At 45.4% G+C, this 17,025-nt stretch overlaps 1 protein-coding gene and 1 pseudogene across 2 annotated transcripts in view; one reads left to right on the forward strand and one right to left on the reverse strand.

Moving 5' to 3' along the window:
* The window catches only part of RNF138 (ring finger protein 138), a 38,443-nt gene extending 37,706 nt beyond the window's left edge, over window positions 1–737 (reverse strand). The window contains exon 1 of one of the 2 annotated variants that reach the window (XM_007974352.3): window positions 470–737. In XM_007974352.3, coding sequence (XP_007972543.1) covers window positions 470–579 — 110 coding nt within the window. In that variant the 5' untranslated portion in view covers window positions 580–737. The remainder of the gene's footprint in view (window positions 1–469) is intronic. The other variant, XM_037982420.2, reaches the window with a different exon arrangement.
* A 14,588-nt stretch (window positions 738–15,325) lies between these two features.
* LOC140709053 (small ribosomal subunit protein uS8-like) lies at window positions 15,326–16,983 on the forward strand (annotated as a pseudogene).
* The last annotated feature ends 42 nt before the right edge of the window (window positions 16,984–17,025 follow it).

Consider the following 17,025-nt stretch of genomic DNA (forward strand, 5'->3'; position numbering starts at 1 on the left):
AGGTCGCGGGGCGCGCGGACCCGCGCGGGCACCGCCGGCCGCCTTTGACACTCGACACCCCAACCTTCACCCGGGTTGCTAAGAAACAAAAAGGCTCCAAGTTCCCTGCAATTCCTCCCGGGCCTGGCGGAGACTACAGGGGCCTCTGGGGCCTGAAGACGCCGCAGGGAACGGCCTGGCCGCTGCCCCGGGGGCGCGAAAGCCAAGGAGAGCGGGAGAGCGGGAGAGCGGGAGAGCGGGAGAGCGGGAGCTCGGGCTGAGGGGGCAGGACGCGGAGAGCGGGCCCCGAGGCTAAGGAAGAGGGCGGCCCGGGGCTCTGAGGGGCAGGGAACGGGACCTCGGGGGGCAGCGACGCTCGAGCAGGCCGCGGCGGGCTCGGTTCCTGCCAGGCGGCAGCCGGGGGTCCCGGGCCGGAGGCCGGGCCTAAGCGACAACCCGGCTCCGCGCGGGGGAGGGGGCGTCTACTCACACGTGCTGACAGGCCGCGGTCCGCACGGGCGTTTTGAGCACCTCCTGACAGACGGGGCAGTAGAAATCATCTTCGGTGTAAGACGTGGCCGCGGAGAGGTCCTCGGCCATGGCGGGGGATGGGGAAACAAGGCGATGGCGACAGCGGCAGCGGCCGAGGTGATGGTGGCGGCCCGGAGCCCGACTCCCTACGCGAACCCGGAGGGGGGAGGGGGATCGCGTCAGGATGCGGCGCGCGCCAGGAAGGGGGCGGGGCCCTGGGTAGGGCGGGGCCGAACGCAGAGACGCGACTGCCGCACGCGCCGGGCAAGAGGCGACCCCTCCCACGGCTCCTCCCACAGGGGCTGGATGGGGCGGTGCTTGGCGGGAGGCTGGGCTTGCAGCGTGCCGTGGGCCCGCCCGGCTCGCCCTTCACCCCGCCCCCAGGCCGCGGCCTCACGCCCCAGGCCACGCCCTCACCGGGCTCCAGGCGCGGGCTGTCGCTCAGCCCTCAGCCCGCGTCTTCGCCCAAGGTCTTCCTTTTCACCGTTTTCCCGCCTCTTCTCACCCCGACCCCGAGCCCCGAGCCCCCAGCCCGTGTCCGCGACTTCCTCCCCGCCTCGCTTCCCGGCACCCCGGCCCCTCCACGCTCCCGCCGGGGGGACCCTCACCTAGGAGCCCCGAAGCGGCGCTGTGGACGGAGCTGCTTTTCCTTCACGTGTTCGTAGAGACGCGGCCCTGCGCTTTCCTCGGGCTTCCTGTCCGGCCGCCGCTACCTTCGCAGCCGAGGCCCTGGGGCAAATGGAGGGCGGCCGGCGCTGTGCTTATCGGCCCCAAACGGGGCCGGACTCGAGGCTCATGGTGTAGGGAGATTCAACCGCCCCCGCCAGCAGCTCTCTCTTGGCATCGCGCTGCCTACAGCCTACCCGGCCGTCACCGAACGCGGGAGCGCCTGGGAGCCGGGACGGGGTGTGAAGCGCGGCCTCTATAGCAACCGGCGCGTGGCACCTTCTGCGGGTTGTGACATAAGCAGCTGGGCGCCCGCGGTGACACCTGCGCCTCCCCGCCCTGCCTCCCTAGGCCCGGGACCCCAGCCACCTCTCCTGTCAAATACATTGGGCTTTTCAGGAAGTTTTCGTCAATGTTCAAGATTTAGTCTTTACTATTTGCCCCACCAGAATGTTTTGATCTTGTCAAGATGTGTTATAAACAAATATTTGTTATAGGATTTTAATCCTTTGGGGACAGGATTAAAGTTTCCTTGAGAGGGTGTCCACTTTCTCCTTTAACGGCATGGCATGACTGATGCTTAAATACGGTCGCAAATGGAGTCTGCTACCCACACCTTTGGGTTGATTTTTGATTTTTTCTTTTTTTTTTTTTTTTTTTTAGCTTTGAAGAGAAATGCTGTAGAAGCATGGACGTGGATTTTCACCAAGGTTATTCACTAATTTAAGTGTTTTTATTTTATTTTATTATGTTTTGTTTTTTTTTGTTTTTTTTTTTTTTTTTTTTTTTGAGACGGAGTCTGGGTCTGTCGCCCGGGCTGGAGTGCAGTGGCCGGATCTCAGCTCACTGCAAGCTCCGCCTCCCGGGTTCACGCCATTCTCCTGCCTCAGCCTCCCGAGTAGCTGGGACTACAGGCGCCGCCACCTCACCCGGCTAGTTTTTTGTATTTTTAGTAGAGACGGGGTTTCACCGTGTTAGCCAGGATGGTTTTGATCTCCTGACCTCGTGATCCGCCCGTCTCGGCCTCCCAAAGTGCTGGGATTACAGGCTTGAGCCACCGCGCCCGGCCTTTTTTTTGTTTGTTTTTTTGAGACAGGTACTCACTCTGTCTCCCAGGCTGGAGTGCAGTGGAGCGATCTTGGGTCACTGCAACGTCTGCCTCCCAGTTTCAAGCGATTCTGCCCCCTCAGCCTCCCGCGTAGCTGGGACCACAGGCGTGTGCCACCACACCCGCTAATTTTTGTGTTTTTATTAGAGACAGAGTTTTACCATGCTGGGCAGGCTGGTCTTAAACTGACCTCAAGCGATCCACACGCCTGGGCCTCCCAAAGTGCTGGAATTACAAGCGTGAGCCACCACGCCTTGCTTTTTGTTTTGTTTTGTTTGTTTGATGAGCCCTTAATTTCCAGATATATCTGCACAATTGATAATTTATAAGATGGTTCAGCCTGGATAACAGAGTGAGACTCCGTCTCAGAAAAAAAAATAGGGAAGGCTGGACGCACGCCTGAAATCCAAGCACTTTGGGAGGCCAAGGCGGGTGGATCACTTGAGGTCAGGAGTTCAAGACTAGCCTGGCCAACATGATGAAATCCCATCTCTACCAAAAATACAAAAGTTAACCGGACATGGTGGTGGGAGCCTGTAATCCCAGGTACTTGGGAGGCTGAGGCACGAGAATCGCTTGAACCTGGGAGGCAGAGGTTGCAGTGAGCTGAGATTGTGCCACTGCACTCCAGACCTGGCGACAGTGAGACTCTGTCTCAAAAACAAAAAAAGAAAAACAGAAAAAAAGGATAAATCTATAAGATGGGATCACAATGACCTGAAAGAAGCTAAGGAAAATCTGGAACATTATATAGCATATTCAATTAGCTTCAGAGAAAAGAAAGGTTTTATTACCATACTTTGTTAAAACCCTCCCCCGTGGTCTAAATGAATAAATAGAAGCCATTTAAGGGACTAGTTAAATCAATTCTGCCATTTATTGTCTATGTTGACATTGGCACTGTTAGGTGTTATGCAGATGTCATGAACTTTGCTTTCAACTAGTTTACATTATTACATATCTATCAGAATGAGAGAGAAAAAATGGTATTTGCCAAAGTATCAAATTTTGCATTAAGCGATGGCTATAATGAGGATCGGAAATGGAATGATTAGAAATATATGGATTTAACAGAAAACGTTATGGAGGAAACGGGTTTTAGTATACATCTCAAAAGCAACCCAGGAGGCGGAAGTTGCAGTGAGCTGAGATCACACCACTGCACTCCAGCCTGGGTGGCAGAGCAAGACTCAATCTCAAAAAATAAAAAATAAAAATAAATAAAACTCTCCAGTCAAATGAGATAGACCTTGATATGCTAAAGAGAAAAATAAAATAATTTAGAATACTGATTTCTTGACATGGCCTGGCTTTATCTTACTACAAACCCTCAAAATCCTGTTTTGCTGGTAAAAGTGATCGCCTTTGAAGAAGTGAACTGGGAAGCTGGAGGATGGAACAGGAGAGAGGCTCATGTTTCACTCTCTACCCTTTGGTATCTTTGTAAATTGGTACCACGTGCAGTGTTGACGCTCAACTGGTTTGTACCAGTACCACTTTCCTAGTCTTTTTCAGCCTTGTCCATCCTGATTGGTCAGTAGTCTGTACTGAATGACCAGCGCCAATTTGGTTCCAGTTGCTAAATATTTTTAATATTACTCTTGACTATGTACATACATGACTGTTCCATGAAAGGGCTATATATGCAAAGTGACTCTCAAATGCAGAAGAAGCCAAAAATCCAAAGAAGAGGCAAACAAATCCAGGAGTTCGCTGGTAGCAGGTGATTTACTGGAGAACTTATGGATGGAAGTGTGGTCTTGGGCAGCAGCAAGACAGGTGGGTCTTTGTACTGTTATCCTGCAGACCCAGCGCTTTTATACCATTAGTAAAGGGTATACATAATGTGTAGGAAAATTAAAGTTCACCCCTGAGGGAAAGACAAGAATACTATGTGGATTACAGCCTATAATTTGCTTAAGGGCAGGATTTATGATTAAGAACATGCTCTTTTTACACAAGGAATCATAAAGAAGAACTCTTAGGGGCATTCCTGGAACTAGGGTTAATCGGAAGTTAACCTAGCATATTAACATCCATGATGGAGTTCTTTAAGCTCCACGATAACCAATTGTGTAGGGAAAATTCTAATCCTATTTTCCCTTTACTCTCATACCACCACAACAATCAACACAGAAGAAGACTTCTGTGAACAAATATGTGGGGGTTTTTCCCCTCGCACCAAGCAGCAGACAGCAGCTGGGTGTCCCCTAATTCAGTTCCTACCTACCCAGAGACAGTGTCAGATCCCACAGGTTGGGGGCCCAGTTCCCAAGACTGGCTTCCATACCCCCAGACACCACTTACGAGTCCGGGCCTCCAGAACTTCCGACCAATGAGCTTGAAGTTGCGGTTCCCACAGTCCACTCTTTGGGTTTCATTAATTTGCTGGAGCAATATCCTTTATAATACACCAGTAATTGTGTTTCTGTGAGTTCTGTGCGCTGCTCCAGCAAATTAATGAAACCCAAAGAGTGGGCTGTGGGAACCGCAACTTGAAGCTGGAGCAGCGCAGAGAACTCAGAGAAACACGATTACTGGTGTATTATAAAGGATATTGCAAATGATACAGATGACGAGATGCATGGAGTAAGGTATGGGGGAAGAGGTGCAGAGCTTCAATGCCCTCCCTGGATTGGCCCTTTCCTCTTATCAGTGGTTTAAGCATGAGTATGTATGTGACTCAATTATGACCAAAAGGCTGTGAAGGGAATTATTATGAGGGGCATCAGCAAGTACTTTTCTTTGATGATCAAAGACAAGGCCAGGCATGGTGGCTCATTCCTGTAATTCCAGCACTTTGGGAGGTTGAGGTGGGAGAAGAGCTTGAGGTCAGGAATTTGAGACCAGCCTGGACAACATAGTGGGACCCTGTCTCTACAAAAAAATTTTAGAGGCCAGACATGGTTGCTCACACCTGTAATCCCAAAACTTTGGGAGGCTGAGGCGGGTGGATCACCTGAGGTCAGGAGTTTGAGACCAGCCTGATCAACATGGAGAAACCCTGCCTCTGCTAAAAATACAAAATTAGCCGGGCATGGTGTTGCATACCTGTAATCCCAGCTACTTAGGAGGCTGAGGCAGGAGAATCGCTTGAACCTGGGAGGCAGAGGTTGCGATGAGCTGAGATCATGCCATTGCACTTCAGCCTGGGCAACAAGAGCAAAACTCCGTCTCAAAAAAAAAAAAAAAAAAAAAAAAATTAGAAATTAGCATGGTGTGGTGGCTCACACCTGTAATCCCAGCTACCCAGGAGACTGAATTAGGAGGATTACTTGAGCCTGGGAGGTCGAGGCTGCAGTGAGCCATGATCACTCCACTGCACTCTAGCCTGAGCAACAGAGAACCTGTCTCAAAAAAAATAACCAAAAAACTACAAATATCTAGGTGCAGTGGTGTGCACCTATAGTCCCAGCTATTCGAGAGGCTGAGGCAGGAGGATTGCTTGAGTCCAGGAGTCCTACCTAGGCAACATAGCAAGAGCTTGTCTCTTTAAAAAAAAAAAAAAAAAGACAAATCTGCTCCCCCATCTAGATGTTTCTGTGTCTATATGTGCTATGTGGAAGTGCTGCAAGCAGGATGAAACCGTGCAAAGAGTCAGCCGTGGAAAGATAAGCCAATGTGCTGAAGGTGGCAAAGTTGAAAGATGGAAAGAATATATAGGTTCTTGATGTATTAATAGTTGAGTTATTCAGTTACTCTAGTCAACCCCGAAACTGCCCTGCCTCCTATCTGTTAATCAAGATTAATTAAACACCTTCTAGTTTGAACCATTCTCAGTGGGTTCTTTGGTTATTTGTAGCTGGAAGTATCTGACCTAGGCATTTGCTTGTTCACAACTCAATCCCTTTCCGCATCTCTTTCCCTGTTCTGCTTTGTGTTGTTGGAGCTGACTCTTATAAACTGTTTCCCAGTTTCCCTGGCCAGCTGACATCTGGCTATATTCAGCCAATACGAAACACCAATGAGAGATCAGGAAGGAAGGACGGACAAAACCAAGTTATTCCTCCCTCTCTGTCTCTCTCTCTCTCTCTGTCTGTCTCTGTCTCTCTCTCTCTCTCTCTCTCTCTCTCTCTCTCTCTCTCTCTCTCTGTCTCTCTGAGAAGGAGTTTCACTCTTGTTGCCCAGGCTGGAGTACAATGGCAGTCTCGGCTTACTGCAACCTCCACCCCCAGGTTCAAGCAATTCTCCTGCCTCAGCCTCCCAAGTAGCTGGGATTACAGGCGTCCGCCACCACACCCGGATAATTTTTTGTATTTTTAGTAGAAATGGGGTTTCACCATGTTGGTCAGGCTGGTCTCAAACTCCAGACCTCAGGTGATCCTCCTGCCTCGGCCTCCCAAAGTGCTGGGATTACAGTTGTGAGCCACCTCGCCCAGCTCTCTCTCTCTCTCTCTCTCTCTCTCTCTGCTTCTGGCAGTGGTTTCATTTCTTCCTCAGTTTTGGCTTCTGTGAGGCTGCACTTCCTTCGGTCCTGCTTCCTGCTGGGCAGGCCCTTCCTTTTCTCAATGCCTTGTGTATTTGCCTCACTGTCGCACTTGGCCTTTCCGCTCTTTCAATGTCTTTGTAATTAGTTTCCCATATCAATCATCCTGTACTGAACCACCCTTGCAAGCTCCGCTTTCCTGAATGGCCCCTGTCCCATTTTCCTAGATGAATCAACAGTTCAGAAGGAGAGGAGAGGCAAGTAAGAAAGAAATGCCGCAAAGTGGTTCTTCCTTCCCAAAGACAAGGAACTGGGTTACTTTTCATTGTAAGCTTAAATTCTCTCCTCACCACTCTACAAATGCTGAAATGCAAGTTCAAAAGTGGGATTAAATTAACTATAGAAAATGAAGGAATTTATCCTTTTTGAATTCACCCCAGTTTGAGACAGTTACATTTCAACTTCTTCATAAATGTCGTTATGAACATGAACTTTCATGACATTTAATTTCATATCATCCATATTTTATGTATTATTATACAGCTTCCATTTTTAGCAATGTTCCTATGAATAGCCCCAGTGACCCTGTTTATCCTGTGGGATCTGGCCTCTGTGTTACCGTTGATTAGAACAGAGGTGAATATAATCCCAGCCTGTGACAGCCACTCTCTGTCTCCCAAGTCTGTGGAACTGAGATTTTGATATTCTAGTTAGTCTATATTAAATCCCTTAATTTGGAAGGCATGTTAACACAGGAGCTGTGGGGCAGCCACCTTCTCCCTTGCCCAAACACACAAATCAGTTAGTAGAAAGAGAGCAAACCAACAGTGAAACAGATATTCAGAATGCAGCTAAAGTCGCTTCACTGAATAAACTATGCTGTCCTAGGAGGCAGAGCCCTAGATTAGATCAGTAATGATGAATAGATTTCAACAAAACAAATCTCACATTTCAACTTTTCTTTGATACTGTTCTTGGTTTTTTTTTTTTTTTTTTTTTTAATTTTTTGGAGACAGAGCCTTACTCTATCCCACAGGTGGGAATGCAGTGACGCGATCTCGGCTCACTGCAACCTCCATCTCCTGGGTTCAAGCGATTCCCCTGCCTCAGCCTCCCAAGTAGCTGGGATTACAGGCATGCACCACCAAGCCTGGCTACTTTTTGTATTTTAGTAGAGATAGGGTTTCACCATGTTGACTAGGCTGGTCTTGAACTCCTGACCTCAGGTGATCCACCTGCCTCAGCCTCCCAAAGTGCTGGGATTACAGTTGTGAGCCACCGCGCCTGGTCAGTTGTTTCTTAATCTTTGGGAGAAACATTTAAATTTGAAGCTAAAAGAGCTTTCTCCCTTTCTCTCTTGCTCTTCTCTCCCTTTCTCCCTTTCTTTTTCTTATCTTTCCTCCCTCCCTCCTTCCTCTTTTTTCCCTTTTTGTTTTTCCTTTACTCCACATTTTTTTTTTCGAGACAAGGTCTTGCTCTGTTGCCCGGGCTGTAGTACAGTGGCACAATCACAGCTCACTGCAGCTTCAAACTCCCAGCCTCAGGCCATCCTCCTGCCTCTGCCTCCTGAGTAGTGGGAACTATAGGCCCACACAACCACACTCAGCTAATTTTTGTAGAGATGGCGTTTTGCCGTGTTGCCCAGGCTGGTTTCAAACTCCTGAGCTCAAGCAATCTGCCTACCTAGGCCTCCCAAAGTGCTGGGATTACAGGCATGAGCCACTGCGCCTGGCCTTCTCCACATTTACTAACATCCTCTGGGCATTGTTCTGCCCTGGCTTCCTCACCAGGACAGAGGCAACTATAACAAGATTAGTTCCACTATCACACTGGAGGCAAAAACCTGACACCAGTTTTAAAAAGCAAACAAAGCCTACATTTTAGGGAAACAGAAGAACCCTCTAGCACACATATAAGCCCTTCTTTCTGTACATGAAGTTCAGTTATTCCAGCCTTCCCCTCAATACATAGGCATTTATTATTTTCTCAAAAGGAGGTAATCCAAAGTCCCTCCTAGCAGCAATGTCACAAGGTCATGAGACCACTATTTTTCCAGTTCAGTATGTCAAAAAAATTAACTCTCCCTTTACTTGGGTCTTAATCTGGTCCAACTTTGAGATCTCATGATACTGCAACCTTAGACCAAATAAGAAATGTAATTCCTATCAACCATCTGTTACATACCACAATGGAGAGCAAATACAACTACAATGAAAACTTCCATTTAGAACATGGAAAAAGGGGGAAGAAACCACAGGACGTGTACCATCTGTTGCTGGACAGAATGAATAAAGCAAAGCAGAGAACCACAGCATCTCATGGGCATCATTTGGTTGACATTGCAACAGTGAAAGCTCTATTGCCAACAAATCTAGCTTCTCTGATACTGTCTTCTGGGATTATTTCTATTGTCAAGGGAGCATCTGAAAGGACATTAGAGGAGACTATCCTGTTTGGGGGAGAGAGGATGGGTATATCTCACTTACAATTCACTTTTTGTTAAAGGCACTGGAGTCCAAAAATGCCCTGAGGACCTTAGGGTCTCCAAAGAACTGGTTTTAATAAATCACAGGCCTGTTATACAAATTGTGTTTTCCCAGTGCTATAATTCTAATAAAAACTTAGTCACCTGTCCATCAGTTTCATTTTAGGGGAAATTCCTAAAAATAAACACCAAAAATGTCAGGTCAGCAGGGCTGCTAAATTGAAGAGCCAAGGCTGGCCTACACCCATAGAGTTTCCATTTCTTAGCAGCAACTCTGGGGGCAATATATATCCCAGTACCCTCTGTTTGACAAACTTTATATCAGGACAGCATGAAGAAGACTAACTGGACTGGCAGAGAGGTCTTCTCTATTCCCTAAAATATTGCCTGGTGATCTGAATTCACAGCATCCTGAATCTACACTCTCAGGTTGCAGACCTCAAACTTGGCCCAAATAAACTCTCTACTTACATTTAAACAGACATATAATATAAACACAAATATAATATATATGATGTGTGTGCATGTATATATGTATATGTGTTTGTGTGTGTGTATATATATGTACCAGTCCAATGTATTTTTACAGGTAGTGACATCCTATTTGATTTGCCAGGAGAGAAACCAGTGTGAGGTTTTGATTTCCTATTTGATTTGCCAGGAGGGTAGCCAGTGTAATGTACTGAATACCAGTCCAATGTATTTTGTACTGGTAGTGACATCCTATTTGATTTGCCAAGAGGGAAGCCAGTGTGAGGTTCTCTAATGTAGCTCAGGGAGCCAAGATTCCCCAAACCCTCCAATCCATTCATTCCTTCCCACTCCAGTTGCCAGGATCTCAAACTTTCCCACTCAGCAGTTCACACTTACATACAGAAAAGGAAGTGAATCAAAGAACTTGATGTCTGTACCTCAGTCCATAAAATGATTACTTTCTTCATTCAGACCTCCACATTCTGAATTCCCAACTTCCTTTTTTCTACTCACATCCAGAAAAATCTCCATGGAAGAATGTAAATTTCTGGTTTTACCTATTGAAAGTACTCAGGAAAAATCAACACAATCTGATTTATCAGTCTGGGTCTAATCATGAGATAGAAACCACACAATAATTTGAACAGAGAAAGTTTAATATTAAAAATTTTAAATTGTAATAGATTTTATAGGCTGAACCATATCCTTTTCTCTCCCCCATTCCTATGTTTAAGTTCTAACCCCCAGTACCTTAGAATGTGACTCTTTTTGGAGGTACAGCCTTTTAAAAAGTAATTAAGTTAAAATGGGGGTGATACTAACTATAACTGGCAACTCAATAAATACCTAAGAGATGGTACAAACACTGCAAATGGTGGGGGAAACAAGCAAACAATGTTCTGTGCTTTAAGCTTCATCCAAAGTTTGGAGAGAGACCAGTGGGTGAAAAAAATAGCAACAGAGAGTAAAGTTGTTGTCTCTATATTTAAATACTTTATTTTTGAAACCCTAAGAACTTTGCCAGTAAGATGACATTTCTTCTTTCCTAAATTTCACTGACAATTATAATTTCCTAAACTGGGTGTCATAGAACTATATATACGCCGTGGTATTTGCTTAAGATTTTTTGTTTGTTGTTTTCTTCTTCGTGTTTAAAAAACACAAAACATGACATTTACCATTCTGACCTTTTTTTTTCAGATGGAGTCTCGCTGTGTCACCTAGGATGGAGCCCAGTGGTGAGATCTTTGCTCATTGCAACCTCTGCCTCCTGGGTTCAAGCAATTCTCCTGCCTCAGCCTACTGAGTAGCTGGGATTACAGACTTACAGGACTGTGCCACCACGCCCGGTTAATTATTGTATTTTTAGTAAAGACAGGGTTTCACCATGTTGGTCAGGCTGGTCTTGAACTCCTGATCTCATGATCCGCTTACCTCAGCCTCCCAAAGTGCTGGGATTACAGGTGTGAGCCACCGCGCCCGACCCTTATTTGTTTGTTTATTTATTTATTTATTTTTGAGATGAAGTCTCGCGTGGTCACCCAGGCTGGAGTACAGTGGCGCCATCTTAGCTCACTGCAAGCTCTGCCTCCCGGGTTCATGCCATTCTCCTGCCTCAGCCTCCTGAGTAGCTGGGACTATAGGCGTCCACCACCACGCCCATCTAATTTTTTGTATTTTTAGTAGAGACGGGGTTTCATGACCTTTTTTAACCGTTTTTAAGTGTATAAGACAGTAGTGTTATCTATAGTCGCCTTGTTATGCAACAGATCTCTAAAACTTTTTATCTTGCGGAACTGAAACTCTGCACCCGTAAACAACTCCCCTTTTCTACTTTCAACTACCATTCTGCTTTCTGTTTCTAAGAGTTTGATCACTTTCTTAAGTTTTTTAAATTAGAAAGTTACTGTTTCTCTCTTTAAGGTAGTTTTAAAACCAGCATGCCTCAAGGCCAAAATTTCTGGAGGATACATCCTTGAAATCCTGTCAAAGGACAGTATGATTTTGTTATAAGACTTTGACCTTCTTGCATACGTTACTAAGAGTGTTTCAAAGGCACAAAGTGAAACACCCTTAGAAGTATATCAAAACATAGTGGATAGGCCGGGCGTGGTGGCTCACGCTTGTAATCCTAGCATTTTGAGAAGCCGAGATGGGCAGATCACCTGAGATCAGGAGTTTGAGACCAGCCTGGTCAACATGGTGAAACCCTGTCTCTATTAAAAATACAAAAATTAGCTGGGCGTGATGGTGCATGCCTGTAATCCCAGCTACCCGGGAGTCAGAGGCAGGAGAATCGCTTTAACCCAGGAGGCGGAGGTTGTAGTGAGCCGAGATTGCACCACTGCACTCCAGCCTGGGCAACAGAGCGAGACTTCATCTCAAAACAAAATGAAAACAAAAACATAGTGGATATGAGAGCTAAACATTTTCATTTTACCTGATTACCTAGGTTAGTCCATTTTATTTGGTTACCTAGGTTGACTCTGTAGCAGATTACTACACTGTATCATCTAGAGCCAATTAAACTCAGCAACTATAATATATAATATACAGTTGTACTTCAGAACTAGCACTATAGCTTTAAAATGAACACAAAATAATACTGCTTCTCCTATAAGAGCTATATCACTGGCCTAAATCTTTACTTTAGAACTCTGTCCAGGAATGGCCGGGCACGGTGGCTCAAGCCTGTAATCCCAGCACTTTGGGAGGCCGAGACGGGCGGATCACAAGGTCAGGAGATCGAGACCATCCTGGCTAAAAATACAAAAAACTAGCCAGGCGAGGTGGCAGGCGCCTGTAGTCCCAGCTACTCGGGAGGCTGAGGCAGGAGAATGGCATAAACCCAGGAGGCGGAGCTTGCAGTGAGCTGAGATCTGGCCACTGCACTCCAGCCTGGGTGACAGAGCTAGACTCCGTCTCAAAAAAAAAAAAGAACTCTGTCCAGGAGAGAAGTTGTCTGTAATTGGGCTCACTTGATGGGCATATCTCTAAAAAGAAGGAATGCATCTGGCTTGAAGATATTATTCATTAAGATCATCTTGTGTAAGCATATCAAACTACTTAGTCACTAATTTATTTATCAGATGTTTATGTAGTGTCTACATGTTAGACGCATGACACTGTGCTAACTTCCGGAAACAATAATGCACAAATTTAGACATAGGGCTGCTTTCTTCATTATAATTTTGCTCCCCATGTAGGCTTTATTACTAAGAAAGCACACTGAAAAGCTAACATGAATATTTTCATCCATTTTTGAGCCATTCATTCATCCGGTCAATGAACATGTTGTTATGGACTGCATGTTTGTGTCTTCCAAAATTAATATGTTGAAGCCCTAACCCACCATTTGATAGTATTTGGAGATGAGGCATTTGGATGGTAATTAGGATTAGATGAGGTCAGGAGAGTGGAGCCCTGAGAGGAGACTAATCCCCTTATAAGAGACTCCAGAGATCTCTCTCTCTGTCTCTCCCTCCCCACCATGTAAGGACGCAGTGAGAAGTCGGCTGTCCAAAAATCTGTTACTGAAGTCACCCAGTCTATGGTATTTTTTTATTGTAGCCTGAACAGATTGACACATGAATTGAATTTCTAGTAAAGCCCTGTGATTACAAAGATAAATCCCAACCTTTGCCCTTAAGGAACTCCCCATCTCGTGGATCTCAGATACATTTAATGTGATACCTGTAGCAATCGATGTATGGTCAAGGGATCCTGGTGATATAAAGGATGGTGTGACTGACTCTACTTGTGTGGGTCAAGGAAGTCTCTTTAGAAAAATAATGAATAGGCCGGGCGCGGTGGCTCAAGCCTGTAATCCCAGCACTTTGGGAGGCCGAGACGGGCGGATCACGAGGTCAGGAGATCGAGACCATCCTGGCTAACACGGTGAAACCCCGTCTCTACTAAAAAAACACAAAAAACTAGCCGGGCGAGGTGGCGGGCGCCTGTAGTCCCAGCTACTCGGGAGGCTGAGGCAGGAGAATGGCGTAAACCCGGGAGGCGGAGCTTGCAGTGAGCTGAGATCCGGCCACTGCACTCCAGCCCGGGTGACAGAGCCAGACTCTGTCTCAAAAAAAAAAAAAAAAAAAAAAAAAAAAAAAGAAAGAAAAATAATGAAATTTATTTCAGGCTGAGGAAAAAGTGTGCAAAATCACAAAGGAATGAAACAACATGATGTGTTGGGGATGGAAGGACTAGGGCAACAATAAAATATTTCCTAAAACCTTAGAAGCAGTGACAAGGATTGCTCTATGAGAATTAAATTAAAACTAACTAAAGCGAAGTTTAAATATAGTAATTTAAAGATACACATTTCTTCCCAAGCTAACTTGACAGTAAACGGAATGATGTATTTTTTTTCTTTTCTTTTTTTTTTAGAGATTTGGTCTCACTCTGTTGCCCAGGCTGGAGTGCAGTGACATGATCATAGCTCATTGTAGCCTTGAACTCCTGGGCTTATACAATCCTCATGCCTTAGCCTCCCAAGTAGCTGGGACTACTACAGGCACATGCCACCATGCCCAGCTATGAATGATGTATTCACTGATCTTTTTTATTATTATTATTATTACTATTTTTAAGCTATATCCTACAAGAAGGATATTCACGTATCTAATGGCAGTGACAATCAAAAAGTACCACTATTTAACCGTTATTAGACTCTATTACGTACCACTCCTTTTTTTGTTGTTATGAATGGTGCTGCAATAAATTTCATCCTGCATATATATTCCATTTGGATTAGAGTGCCAGGAAATATTTCCAGATGTAGAATTACTGGGCCAAGAGGTAAGATATCACTACCAAATTGCTTTGAAATGTGTAAGTTATACCACTATCACCAGCACAATATGCCATATCATCCTTTCATGAGGGATTATTAATTGAGAAATTTTGCTAATAGACTGAATCAAAAAATATTTATTGAAGACTGGGCCTGGTAGCTCATGCCTGTAATCTCGGCACTTTGGGAGGCTGAGGTGGGTCACTTGAACCCAGGAGTTTGCAACAGCTTAGGCAACATAGTAAGACCCCGTCTCTACAAAAAATTTTAAACATTAGCTAGATGTGTGTGCCTATAGTCCCAGCTACTCAGGAGGCTGAGGCAGGAGGATCACTTGGGCCTGGGAGGTCAAGGCTGCAGTGAGCCATGTCACACCACTGCACTCCAGCCTGGGTGAGAAGGTGAAACCATGTCTCAGAAAAAGAAAAAAATTTATTAGAGGTAACACTATGCCAGACATTATGCTAAGAGAGAAAAATGGTACATGATTAGAGTGGTCAAGTTAATGTCTTTGATTACTGGTAATATTAGAATTTTTTTCTTCTTTCAAAAATGGGGTTTTATGGCGAGGTGGCTCACACCTGTAATCCTAGCAGTTTGGGAGGCCGAGGTGGGTGGATCACTTGAGGTCAGGAGTTCGAGACCAGCCTGGCCAACACCGCCTCTGCTGAAATACAAAAATTAGCTGGGCATGGTGGTACATGCCTGTAATCCCAGCTACTCAGGAGGCTGAGGCAGGAGAATCGCTTGAACCCGGGAGGCAGAGGTTGAATTGAGCTGAGATCACACCACTGCACTCTAGTCTGGGTGACAGGGCAAGACTCTGTGTTAAGTGCTAGGATTTCATGTCTCAAAAAAAAAAAAAAAAAAAAAAATGGGTGGAAGTGTTGCTATGTCGCCCAGGCTGGAGTACAGTGGCTATTCACAGGCACTATCATAGTACACTATAGCCTCAAACTCCTAAACTCAAGCAATCCTCCTGCTTCATGCTGGATGTTTTATATATGTGTTATCATCACACACTGATGATGTATATGTATATATATCATCAGTAGTTCTCATGATAGATTAGACAGCTGAAATATTTACTAAGTACCTGACATGTGCCATTGTTTCAGATTTTGTAGACTTTAGTGGTGAATACTTGCAATCAAAAATGTATATTCTAGAGAGAGGAAATAAACAATAAAAATGAAAATAAATGCATAACTTCCCATTCTAGTGCAGTTATGAAGACATTACAATAAAACAATAGACAAATTTGGTGGAGGAGTGACTTTGACTGGAATTACAAGGGAATTCCTTTATGAGAAGATGACATTTGAGCTGAGAGTTGAATGACTTAGAAGGCAGTCATGTCAAACTCCCAGGGAAGAGCTTTTCAAACAGAAGGAATAGAAAGTGCCAAGATGCAGGACTCACCGTAAGTTTGGTGTGTTTAATAAACCTAACAGTGTGGATGAAGTACAAGGATCAAGGGAGAGAGTGGAATGAGATGAAGTTAGAGAGGTAGGCAGGGACCAGGCTGTGAAGGGTTTGGAAGGGCATGGAAGGGCCTTTAGAATTTATTCTCATAATGATGGAGGCTGGGCATGTTGGCTCACACCTGTAATCTCAACACTTTGAGAAGCCAAAGCAAGAGAATGTCTGGAGTCCAAGAGTTAGAGACCAAGCTGGGCAACATAGTGAGAGTTTCTACAAAAATTTTAAAACTTAGCCCAGCATGGTAGTGCATGTCTGTGATCCCAGCTACTAGGGAGGGTGAGGTGGGAGGATGACTTGAGCCCAAAAGGTCGAGGTTGCAGTGAGCTGTAATCATACCACTGCACTCAACCTGGAAGACAGAGCGAGACCCTGTTTCAAAAAAACAAAAAACCTCTTTCCACCATCTTTCCACATCACCACAATGGTGCGCATAAATGTCCTGGCTGATGCTCTCAAGAGAATCAACAATGCCAAACACCAGGTTCTTATTGGGCCATGCTCCAAAGTCATCATCAGGTTTCTAACTGTGATAATGAAGCATGGTTACATTGGTGAGTCTGAAATCATTGATGATCAGAGCTGGGAAAATTGTGAACCTCACAGGCAGGCTAAACAAGTGTGGAGTGATTAGCCCCAGATTTGATGTGCAAGTCAAAGATCTAGAAAAATGACAGAATAATCTGCTCCCATCCTGCCAGTTTGGTTTCATTGTACTGACAACCTCAGCTGGCATCATGGACCATGAAGAAGCAAGACGAAAACACACAGGCGGGAAAATCCTGGGATTCTTTTTCTAGGGATGTAATATATATTTACAAAGAAACTGACTCGTGGACACACACACACACACACACACAAACAACAACAAAGAAAACAATGGAGGCCCTGGGAGCATTTTAAGCAGTGAGAACGTGGCATGGCACAATCAGATTGACGCTTTTAAAGATCTCTCCAACTGCTGTATGAAAAATGGACTTTTTTTTTTTGAGACAGAGTTTTGCTCTTGTTGCCCAGGCTGCAGTGCAGTGGCACGATTTCAGCTCACTGCAACCTCCGCCTCCCAGGTTCAAGCAATT

The sequence above is a fragment of the Chlorocebus sabaeus genome, chromosome 18, assembly GCF_047675955.1.
Source record: "Chlorocebus sabaeus isolate Y175 chromosome 18, mChlSab1.0.hap1, whole genome shotgun sequence".
NCBI lineage: Eukaryota > Metazoa > Chordata > Mammalia > Primates > Cercopithecidae > Chlorocebus > Chlorocebus sabaeus.